This window comes from Porites lutea, chromosome 10 (assembly GCF_958299795.1).
Source record: "Porites lutea chromosome 10, jaPorLute2.1, whole genome shotgun sequence".
In the NCBI taxonomy this organism is placed as follows: domain Eukaryota; kingdom Metazoa; phylum Cnidaria; class Anthozoa; order Scleractinia; family Poritidae; genus Porites; species Porites lutea.
This window is the reverse complement of record NC_133210.1, coordinates 5,128,321-5,140,020: the sequence shown is the minus strand read 5'-3', so window position 1 is coordinate 5,140,020 and position 11,700 is coordinate 5,128,321. Positions and strand designations below refer to the sequence as shown.

The following is an 11,700-nucleotide window of genomic DNA, read 5'->3' as shown; positions in this document are numbered from 1 at the left end:
ATTTTTGTGTTTTGTTTTTGGCAACAGCCGTTCCATTCGACTGTCATTCGACGTCTGAAACAAAGTCGTGCTAATGTCGTGCTGTAGTCGAGCGACAGTCCAGCCAGCTTAGCACGGCAATAGCACGACGTTTGAAACAGGCCTTAGTTGAAAGCTGACTTGCAGTTTTGCGGTTTCTTGAGCTTTAAGAAAGGCGAGACATGTCAATCAATCTTAATTTTGTTGCGTGGGAAAATATTACCTGAAGTCAAAAAGAATCGGTTGTGTGTGAAGCTTTATTTTACTTGAAGTAATTTTAATTACTTCAAGTAAAATGTAAGGTGCTTTGCTTTCTGGAGGTTGACACGAAGTACTTACAGAGAAAAAGTAGACATATTAAATTCGATTCTCCAAGCAGAATACTGCAATGCTGATCGTACTAAAAATTAACTTTGCAAGACATCAACACGACGAGGGACGAAAGACGAGCTCCCCTAAGAGTCCAAGTGTCAAAAAAATATCCTTTCACGCAGGCGTTTTCTCATACTTGGAGATGATAGCAGTTTCTTTTTCTTTCTTTCCTTATTTTTCGTTTTTATGTTATGTTATGTTTTGTTATTTTATTAATTTTGTTAGTATAATTTTAGGAAAAAATATTTTATTATTATTATTATTATTATTATTATTATTATTATATTTAATAATATTTTTTTTCATAAAAAAGAGTAATTTACTTTTTTTCTTGTTCCGGAATATTCCGTGTTCCTGGTTCCTGGACGCCCGTAGAGTGTGGTGACCAAAGAGGTAGCTCCGGACAAGAATATAGAGATAAGCGTGAGCGTTTTGTATATTTCTCTTTGTCAAAGGCTGGATTATGTGTTTTGCTCAAAAAGTTGTTCCGTGGGTGAGGCAACGGAGGGTACGTTGTAACTTAACAAAAGGCATAATTTTTTTTGCACTTTATTGATTTGTAGTAAAGCCAGCTTCCGGCGTTCAGCGAATTAAACCTCCAAGGTAATTTGTCCCATGAGATTGCGAGGGCAATCTCTAGCACGAAGGCGACTGAGTTACTGAGTAATTTGTTCTAAAAGTATAAGGTATTCACCTGTCGATACCTTTCTGATCTTTTCTGTCTTGAGCAAAACTTCTTAAGGGTCCAAGATACACTTCCCAGAGACTCAGATCTGGAAGTGTGCTGTGATTGGTCTACGTTTTTTACCACTCGTTTCAGCAGACGTTAGTGGGGCATGCGTGACGAACCCCTAAGAACGTCTGTGGTGGAGATTAAGTGACTAGTCGAGAGTTGCCGCCCTTACTGACCAAGAGAAACGTCCCAATTAATGAATAAAAACAAAAGATTGTGCATGTTTAGGGAGCTCAAAAAAAAGGTGAAGCTCCTTGTTTGACATGTTCGATTTTTGCAGCTTTCATAACCAGTGCTATCCTTTACTAACTATGATTTGCTTTCCAATGCTTGTCGTCGGTCTTGCACCAACAGGAGCGCCGATCCTTGCCTAGTCCCAAGTCCCTGTACGGCGTCTTTTCAGGCCTTCTCGGTCAATGCATTTTGGTGACGTATCCGAGACTGGGCCGTGACTGGCTCGAACCACGTGACCCGAAACACATCGGCCGTGCGCAATAATGAGGCCTAGGGAGTAGGCATCGCCCGACCCAGGAATCCAAGGGTGCTATTCCTTTTCTTAAGGTGGTTCTCTTAAGTTTTCAACTTTTTGCTGTGTGGTAGTTCTTTTAGGTATAAAGACACAAAGTGTTTAGCATAAATTACCGCCCATTTGCAAACTAAAATTCATGATTCTCCAAGAAACTGACAAAATAACTTAATTATTATCATGCTCCACAAGGTGATTCTAAATTAAACTGAAGTTTGAATATTTTGCTTTCTTCCCTAAAATTTTGATGTTAACCTCATTGGAGAGTTAATAAAAAAAGTTAAATTCAGATGAATTTAGATTAGAAAGGCTCAAAGAACAGCATTAACTAACTATTAAAAAACAATACACGCGTTATCATTGGATTGGTCGATCTGTTGTTTATTTTACTGGTGCATGGAAACTTGTTATATAAAAGCAAAAGATTACATGGAACTCTTTGTTAGCTTAATCACCGGGGAAACTCAGTGATAAACCAGTTGAATGTTGGGAAAAAACCAAAACTTTCGTCCATGTTGGTCTACTGCGGCCGATAAAAAGGATAGATGAGGGTAGGCCTGTCCCGATTGCGCTCGGCAACTTTTGAGCAACTTTTGCCGTTAGAAGCAACTTATTGTGGTTCAAGCAACCTCGAACAACTTTTGCCTTTCTGAGCAATTTTTGAGCAAAATTAGGTTTAGAGCACATCTCAAACCAAAAAAATTTAACGACTTCACCAAAAATTCAGTGAGTGCTTATTCATTGAGCGTTTATCAACAGAAAAGTAAGCCTTAAAAGCAAATTTAATGCACATTTCCATAAATTATACAAAAATGAATAATTCTCATACAACGACCAAGTATTTATAATTGTCTTCGTATGAATAATTACCTGGCTAAGAAATATGTTGTTCAAGGCTCTCATAGTGAGCTTGGGCTACTTCACGTGGTTTCGCCGATATTTGTTTGGGAGCAGCTCTTTAGAAGTAATTTTCAAGCTATTTTTCTTGACTGATGTAAACCCTCATTGTGTAGAACAGAGAACAAAGCTTTTAATTATAAAGTAACGCTGAAATTTAAAATGTCAAGAAATTTACGTAGCAACTTTTGAAATGTAGGTGGCAACTTTAGGGATTTTGGCGATTTTTAGCAATAATTTGGTATTCTAATAGGCAACTTTAATTTCCAGAATTTTACGAGCATAATCGGGACAGGCCTAGATGAGGGTCCCCAATAGGGTTCTTCAATCGCGTAGTCCCGACCCAAAATTTCGTGCAGTCCCGTAATTCTGTAATCCCGAGGGTTATTTTTGGTATGCAACCTCCCGCGCATACTTTCAATCCCGAATCTCGCCCATTTTTGCCTTAAAATCCCGAAATCCCGAGTTTCAAATAACGGATATCGAAAAATCTATTTGAGAACCCTCATAGATAGTTGCTTTTAAAGTCTATTACTTAAATTTTGTGGATTTCAATACTGATAAGTGGCATTTAACTTTTGCTTTACATAGTTTCCGCTGATTATTGGCACGTATTTGTTGGACCCATCTAGGCACTCAATCTGTGCGTCAAGATCTGGACGCATAAAGTAGACAAGCGAGCGTCGAGGATGGTTCAAGTAATTCACCTCCTTTTCTGACACCACTACTCGATGGCGCTGAAATGCAATTAACAATCAATTAGAGAATGGAATGAAGTTTTGCGCCATGTAAGGGAATCCAAGGCAGTCTTGGATTCTGGATTCTATGCTGTGAATTCCGGATTCCAGGTGATGGATTGCGGATTCCAGGTGATGGATTCCAGGTTCCAGTTGATGGATTCCGGATTCCAGGTGATGGATTCTGGATTCCAGGTGATGGATTCCAGTTTCCAGGTGATGGATTCTGGATTCCAGGTGATGGATTCCAGATTCCAGGTGATGAATTTCGGATTCCTTGTTAATGGAACTTGGATTCCGGTTTCCAATCGTTATAGCGGGATTCCGGATTCCTAGAGCTATTTCCGGATTCCAAAGCTCAGGATTCTGGATTCCATAAGCAAAACGTTTCCAGAATCTGGATTATCTTACAATTACATGGGACGAAACGTTTATCATATAAAGGTCGGGGCATAGAATAATTCCTCAAAAAACGTGGGTCTTGGAAAATTTTGGCCCGATTTCGTGAGATCTCGGGTGATTTTGCGTCTCGGAGGCTCGAATTTTGAAACAAGGGTCTCGCAAAGTTTCGAATTTCCATTCTTTACCCCTAAAGGTGGGACCCATAAAGACTGTGACCATTAGTGTGTAGGAAATTAGAGGCAATGTACTCGATTATCGAAGGGGCTCATATAATGTAACATACCGGGATGACTAGTATTTACATATAAGAAAAATGATCATAAATTTAAAGTATTGTTGCCTGACAGATGTTCTTCCTTACTATCATTGTTGTAGCTTTTAAGGGTTTTCCGTTAGATATTTATTAAACGCTCAGATAAACGTCCAGCAGTTGGTTAAATTTGCAGTTATAGCGTGTGACTGCATCTAAAGTGGTAAGTACTAAGCAACTCGAGTAAGGAAAGTACCACAAGAAGACAAAGCCGCTCAAGCAGGTAAAGTACCAAATTAAAATAATATGAGTTATATGCAGAGAGACTATTATTACGTTAGCTTGACACGAAGTACTTTGCTTTAAGGTTATGGTTAGCCAAATAAGTACTAACCAAAGGTTACGGCGTGCGGGCGATCGATTGTTAAAACGCTTTTGCCCCAACGCTGTGCTTTGCGAAAGTTCTACGTGATATAATATGGTCAAATGCGCGTTATCAGATTGCGTTTTGTGTATTCCATTCATTTTTAGTGGAAGTCCAGACGAAGTGCTGAACATGCGCAGTAGCAAAAAAGGGGCCGGTTGCTCGAAGCCTGGTTAGCTCTAACCGTTGGTTAAGAGGTATCAAAATGTATAGGTTTCCATGGTATTTAACGCTGGTTAGCACTAACCATGCTTCGAGCAACCCGGGCAGATTAGGATTGTGGACCCCTCCTGTCGCCCGCAATAATCACACCCAGTCTGCCCCAGTAGGGTCCGAGACAACTTTTATCTGTTATAGGTAATCTGATTCCAAAAAAGCTACTTTTGCGTCACTGTACAGTTTAACAAAAAAATGTTGAAAAAATAAACATAAAACCATTACCCCTGCGATAAGCCTGTCTGATGTCAACTTCTGCATCATGTTTCCAATATTGATGCAAATAGATCCTTTGATGGGAACTGCAGGAACATATTTCCCCTCAGCGGACAAAAACTGTTAGAAAAGAAACAGAGATATTCAAGTAAGGAAGTACATTTTAGTTCCGCTTATTATTATTAAGATTTTCACTGCTAACATTTCGGCTTCATTTCTCCAATCCTCTCATGATACTGGAAATTCCAAAAATGAGTCGAAGATTAAGGGTCTTAAGTGAAATACTGTAGTTGTTTCGCTCACAGGTCACTTATGCCGACTGCTTTACATGAAAAAATTCTTAACAATTCTAGACATCTCTCCTTCACAAGTTCGCAGAAGTTTCCTTTGTGTAATCGTCGAGCTCATAATCGCGCAGAGCTAGGGTGAGCAGAAAGTTTTCGAAATTCAAAAGGCTCTCCTCGCCTAAACAGCCGACATTTCGCGACGCCAAAGCTGGTTTGCCGCCAATGACGTCTGAGAAACGAGCGCAGAACGTCCATACTGATGACGCATCTTCTGATTGGTTGAAGCAAATTTCCCACGCGGCACAACCACGACGCGTCGTCAGTATGGAATTTCTGCGCGCGTTTCTCAGGCGTCATTTCGAGAAGAAACCAGTAGGTGGTGTCACTCAGTCGGAGCGACTGTCACTGGTTTGATATTAGTTTCTGTTAATGTCTCACCTCCAAACCTCCTAATTCATCTTGATATAGCATCGTTATGATCCCGAGGTCAGTGTGTTCCCCGCAACGTAGCTGACCAGGTTTCACCTTTGTCGGGTCAGCTTTTGGGTAGTAAGTGTAGCGAAGCGCAGAATTTCCTTCAAGCTTCCCAGTATGTTTGAAAGCAAAGTCAAAAGTTGTAGGATCCTGGGATGAAACAAAGTAGTTAAGTTAATTCAATATCATTTGTGAGTCATAATCCTTCCTGTTGCTGTCAGACTAACAGGATCAGGAATGGGGTATTAATTCGGCTTTCCCGCTCATTTTCACGACAATCTCATGTCATCTCCATCCAGAATACTGTTCTCTTTAGCAATACCGCATCCTGTGCCAAGATTAGTACTTCAGCTTTTGTTTATTTATAAAGATCTCTAACCATTGATCTTCCTTTTTGAGTTCCTCCCTAACTGACTAATTTGTTCTGTGCTCCGTCCATGATACTTTAAAAATTTTTCTGTCTCACTTCATTTCAAAAGCGTTAATTCTAACCCGCCTACAAACTTTTATTCCATTCAAATTCGTTTCTTTAGCTGATACCACGTGAACATAACACACCATAAATGATGGAACGGCTATTCCATTAAGGAAATAAGAAAAAAGTTTAGTAGATTCGCTTTTATGTTCTCTTTATTCGTCAATTTATAGTCAACGGACCAATTACATCGAATTTTAACCCCGCCAAAATGGCCCAATATGGAACTTACCAGACCCATCCCAATTGTGACAGTTGAGAGCACCCTTAAACTGAGCTCATGAGTATCTTTCCATAAATTCAACACATGTTCCTCGAAGTTGGGAACTTCCGCTGGCCAAAGCTGCAAATGACCGATAATAACGAGCAATTATTAACACTGATCCTTGACTGGAACGTTCACGGCGCACGCTATTGTTGTCATTGCAACTTAGTGGCCGTTTTTATGCTAAAGACGTTAAAGTGTCTAGCTATGAACGGTAAATAAGACAGATGCATTTAATGTCTTCTTAAAGTGCGTCATTCAGAATCATTTAACAAACGACTTTCTCGCCTCAGACATAAGAAGTGTCTAGTATGAAAACGGAACGCCGTAAACTTTGAAGCATTTGTGCCCAACTCGTCCAGAAGGGACTGGGAAGAGTCAGTGTTTTCTCTTTTTTCACAAACTCTGTTATTTTTCCCAATCATCTCGACAACTTTTATGCGTCCCGTTTTTACACCAGTCGAGTTTAAAGCAGCCAGTGGTACACAAACTGTCCATGGGTATCATCAGCCTAGTCCCTAAGCGTTCTCTTTTGACTTGTTGTCGGCGCGAAGTCTGGAAAAGGGTAAACGAGCCTCTGTTTCAGTGACGTCACAGCTCACGGTAGAGTTCAGGATTGACTTAAGTGAGAACGGCAAGGGAATAGGTTAGGGGTATCAGGTATGTGGGGCAAAAATTTACTACGCGATCAGCTAGTGCGAGTTTTGGAACCAAGATTTCGACCTTTGAAATACTGTAGGAACCGCTTCAAAATTGGCCTTTAACTTTCACTCTCAGTTTTTGGCCGTTCCAGACCCCTTTAGTGTATTAGCGCTATAACTTGTTTCCAGAGAGAGATTGTTTCTCGTAAGTCCCGTAAAATTTTCGGGCAAGGAAAGCTATTTTATGAGCTTCATGTTTGCATCAAAGATTCAAATAATTGTGTTAATTTTGAAATCCTGAAATGAGACTCAAACTTGGCTTGTTTTGTTATGAAGTTTCGCCCACAGTAGCGCCAACAGCCAAAAACCTCACTGCACGAATCCAACACTGGATACGCAACTTCAGTCGATATCTCCTACCTTGAAAACATTACAGTACGCAAAAAATAACTTCCGGAAACTTCTGGAAACTTTGATTCCTCTACACTGTTTCTGAAAGCGTTAATAATCTCTAAGCGTTCCCGGCACAAAACCACGGTTCTAAATTAAGTCCACATGCTTTTTATGAGAACATTTTGCATTGTATTTCAAATCAGGTCACGTTTTTAGATTAATTCTCATTATTATTATCACTACTACGTGTCTACGGGCTGAAAAGTTACCGCACATTTGGAGGAAAAGATCTGACTGGCACTATAGCTGAACTCGTTTGTAGAAATTAAAGATGTAATCGCCGTGAATCTCAAAATGTTAAGTTGCTAGACTTGTTCTTGCAAGTACGAATATCTTAGTGGAGTCACTGTCCAAAATAGTAGAACAAGTCAATTTATCTGTTATATATTATTATCTTATATTCATATCGGTATTTCATCGGATTAAATAGGTTAACTTTTTCAGCTCTCCTTGGTGTGGCTTTTCATTGGATAACTTGGCATCTAGCTATTGACTTACGAAGTCATCCTCCAAGAAATCTTTTATATCGAAGCATTCCTTTAGATCACCTGGTGTCTTTTCTCGCCGATTAACACTGCAATCAAAAGACAATACGTTAAAGGAATAAAACTATAGAACCTATAGAACAAAAAAAGATAAATTTTTTAGGATAACGAAGTCGTTCGCGCGGGGTTGTCTGACGTAAATAGGCCCACTACGCGAATATCAGCGGCGCGAACATGTTGGGGGTTAAACCTCTACCAGCAGGGTGTCAAAAGTACAGTTAACTCTCTCTCGACTCTCTCAGACGGACACCTCTGGGACCGGCACCAAGTTTCCGTCTTGGAGAGATTACTGTCGTATAGAGAGTTCAATAAAGAGAGTAAAGAAAGGCAGGGACCAACTCTAGGTGTCCGATTTACAGAGGTGTTCGTTAAGAGAGAATCGACTGTATTGACAATTGTGTGACGTAACGTTACTCTACAGCGGAATTTCTGATCTCATCTAGCCTGTTCCAGGCGTTCAGATTGTGGGGAAGGCCCAACCCACAATAAACTATCTGAACGACTGGAAAGATCTCAACAATCTTTCTTGAAACACAGACAGCTAATTTGCATTGTCAAACGATGGAAGAAAAGTATGGGCTACTGTTTAATTGTTCCTGAGTGCAATAATTATGCACCGGAAAGTCTTACATGCTAAATTTTTCGTTTTTTCTGCCATATTTCACGGTTTGTTGAGATCCAGAGAATTTGCTTCCATGGCAACGTGACGTATCCCCCTCTCGTCTGTTTCATTTATGAAATTAACTCCATATGCGTAAAAGGAACATTTAAAGCGTGATTGAGAGATGCCCTGCTACTGATCTGATTCGGATCTTAACATCAAGTGGATCAAAGCTTCGTTCAAAAAAATTTCGTTTATTTTTATTTGCGGCTTTCCCCATTCCTATCGTCCCCCGGCCCCGCGCGCTTTTTTTCCCCTTTCCCCCGCCTCCCTACGACGCAAAGAGCCGCCGATCAGCGGAGAAGAGCGTGTCAAGGCGGTTTAGACAACTCATTTTCGCTTAGGTAAGATTGCAAATAGAAAAAAAAAAAATTAACTGCATCGCCCCGTAATTCTTACCTTGATAACTTAGAGCTAGTTTATTTTTTATTCCAAAGGCTCTGTTGTAACAGCAGTATAAAACACATATATGATTTGCGGTCGGATAACAAAGCTGTTTAACCTATGGCTTTACGTGCTGCACTTGTGACTACTCTAAAGAGTTAACTACCTCTCTCTTTCCAATGCGTCCCACCCATTTTGACTGGCCCTTTCCTCTTTTTTGTATTTTTCTTTGACTTCACTTTCCAAAGTGAAAAACCTGTCCCCAGCGCTGAATGCGGCATCAACCTGTAAATTAAGTACAGTTATTGCATTATAAACAATTAAACAGACAAAATAAGATAATAATCAGGATAATCGGGTGGTTTCAGCACACCCATTTTCTTGCGAGATTATGTCGATAAAGTCTTTTGTTTAATAACCTCGCGTTTTTAGTAAAGGCAAGTTAGTTATTCTCCGGGGGAGAGATTACTACCTCTCATATATCAAGCTATTTATAGGATGTACGGTCCTAAAGGGTCTGGTTTTTTAACAATTGGCCCTGAGGAGGGGTACTCTGGATTCCAAGTGACGGGATGATCCAACCTAACTTCGTCTTCCGGTCACTTAGACCGAAGGGGTGGAGGGGTGGCGGTTGTGGACAATTGAATGGGGCAAAAATCAAAACCAGGATGTCAAAATCCCTGGAACTGTTTCGAATATTGCGCAAAAATCCCTACTTAATGTTACACGCACAAAAAACTACGACACTTGTTTAAATTTTCTACCCCCAAGAATCTTGCGATCATCCTCCCTTCACTTGGAATCCGGTACCCCCCGCCACCCCCCACTTTCCCCGCTGGGCTTTTTTCTCACTGGAACAAGGATCGTTTTTACAAAACGAAGAACTCAACGATATCGTTTGTTTAAGGGACGAACAGAACGTTTTACTGTCTTTCCGCCGTTTTCTCGTGTTTCAACAGTTGTTCAAACTAAACTGGGATTCAAGTCTTCAGTCTTTGCTTCAGTAGAAGACACCCATCGGGACGCCTACTTCTTTAACGTCCTTTCCAATCAAAGCTAAAGCCCCGAAGCCAATACCCTGCCAGCAAAGGTTTCTCTCTGGGATGGCTTCTAGCATTTGCGAAGTCGTTCACGTGGCTTGTCAGTCGCAAATAGAAAAAAGTTAGACCTAGTTAGACCTTGGTGTAAGTGTATTTTAATGCAAAATCGCTAATTATGTTGTGTTCTTAGAAAATATAAAGAGAAAAGTTATACCTTTTCTTGGGTAAGGCCATGGTTGGTAATATAAGCGAATCCCACTGTACTAAAATGCTTCACCATCTGCCTGGCTAATTCTTTTACTGTAGGATCATCACGGTCAGGTACTTGTTCATGTTTGAGGCTCAGCGCTTCGAAGTTCACAATCGGAAGATCATCGGTGGAGCCCATTGCGTGCGATGCAGTGCAAGGAACTTAGAACACTGTAATTGTGAAAAAGATATTCAAGACAGGTGTCCGTTGAATCCTTTTTTGGCACTACAAATTACATGTGTAGCAGCTCTCGAAAGCCTGTATCTGATTGGCTACATGCATTTCATGGGTAGAGAGGGTAGCGTGCTTTATGATTGGCTAATACAGATAAAGATTATCACTTAGATGTCATCGCATCCGGCTTGTTACCCCATTTCACTTGTGTTTTTCGTTCAAATTAGGTCGCATGCAAAATGATTACACAGCTATATCGAGAGGGAGATTTCGGCATTCATTCAAGTAAACCGCAAAAGACAATTAGCCTTGTCAAGAGGTAGTCAGCTGAAGCTTTGATTTTCAACTCATATTCTATGTATCGTAGGTTATCCGTTTACAGTTACTTACTTCGTCTATAGTGTTCAGTACTCGATGGAAAGAAAGTCGACTAAACGGCGTTTAAACCGGCCGTAGGACACAGATTGGCTATGAACTAAAGGTAAGCGAGCTTTTTGAATCAATATTTCGCGTGATCATGATTTTTTTCTTAGCGTTGTAGATTCGAATACATGTGATAAAATTCGAACAATAAGGGCCCGAATCACATGTAATAATGCAAGAAATATCGACCTTCGTTATCTTAAAGGCTACTAGTACAGATAGACAAACAAGAAGACTTCATATCTTTAAGATTTTTGCATTTATTTGGCATCAGCTAATACACTAATAATTCTAGTATATTCCAACCAAATGACCTCTGAAGCCCAAACCCACACATAGTGCGCTTGGGTTGCCTGTGGTTTTAATACCTTTGGTAGTTGAATTGTAAAACAATTTGGCATATAGGCGGTACGCATCGACCAGTTACAATGAGGATTTTCCTGATCAAAGCGTAGGTTTCTCATAAAAGTCATAATTGTGGGAAAAAAATCTGGAAATTTCGCCTTTTTCCACTAGTTTTCCTGATTATAAAACTCTGTTTCTAGTTCTTCTCTTAATAGGCAACATTTTGCCTGGTCGTGCAATGTATGGCCAGTTATGATGAAGTTTACCAGGACTGGAGCGTAAATATCACCCTCCGATCATAGTTTTTTTTTTTTAGGAAAGAGGAATCCAGAAATTTTTCCTTGTTTAAGTTGTACCAGGGGGGGAAGCCATCAATCAAATTCGTGTAGTTATCAATCAAATGGTTGCTATATAAAGTTGACGAGAGCATGTGGGAGATTGTCGGAGCAAGCAAAACTTGATCGGCAACAACTTGGTCCAACTTGGAACAGG

At 40.2% G+C, this 11,700-nt stretch overlaps 1 protein-coding gene across 1 annotated transcript; it reads right to left on the bottom strand.

Moving 5' to 3' along the window:
* Positions 1–2,352: 2,352 nt before the first annotated feature.
* LOC140951020 (uncharacterized) lies at positions 2,353–10,431 on the bottom strand. The gene is made up of 7 exons (XM_073400241.1): positions 10,231–10,431; positions 9,143–9,261; positions 7,885–7,960; positions 6,260–6,370; positions 5,517–5,702; positions 4,801–4,911; positions 2,353–3,283 (listed from the first exon to the last, which is right to left on the bottom strand). Exons 1-7 carry the CDS (start codon positions 10,402–10,404, stop codon positions 3,098–3,100), a joined length of 963 nt encoding a protein of 320 aa, XP_073256342.1. The 5' UTR covers positions 10,405–10,431; the 3' UTR covers positions 2,353–3,097.
* Between the last annotated feature and the right edge of the window lie 1,269 nt (positions 10,432–11,700).

What these genes read in the sequence shown, in the direction of transcription:
- LOC140951020 (XM_073400241.1), bottom strand. Translation starts at nt 10,404, where the DNA reads ATGGGCTCCACCGATGATCTTCCGATTGTGAACTTCGAAGCGCTGAGC. An exon ending in ATGGCCTTACCCAAGAAAAG is followed by an intron (nt 9,262 to 10,230) that starts GTATAACTTTTC and finishes CTTAATTTACAG; the next exon opens with GTTGATGCCGCATTCAGCGC. An exon ending in TCACAATTGGGATGGGTCTG is followed by an intron (nt 5,703 to 6,259) that starts GTAAGTTCCATA and finishes GTTTCATCCCAG; the next exon opens with GATCCTACAACTTTTGACTT.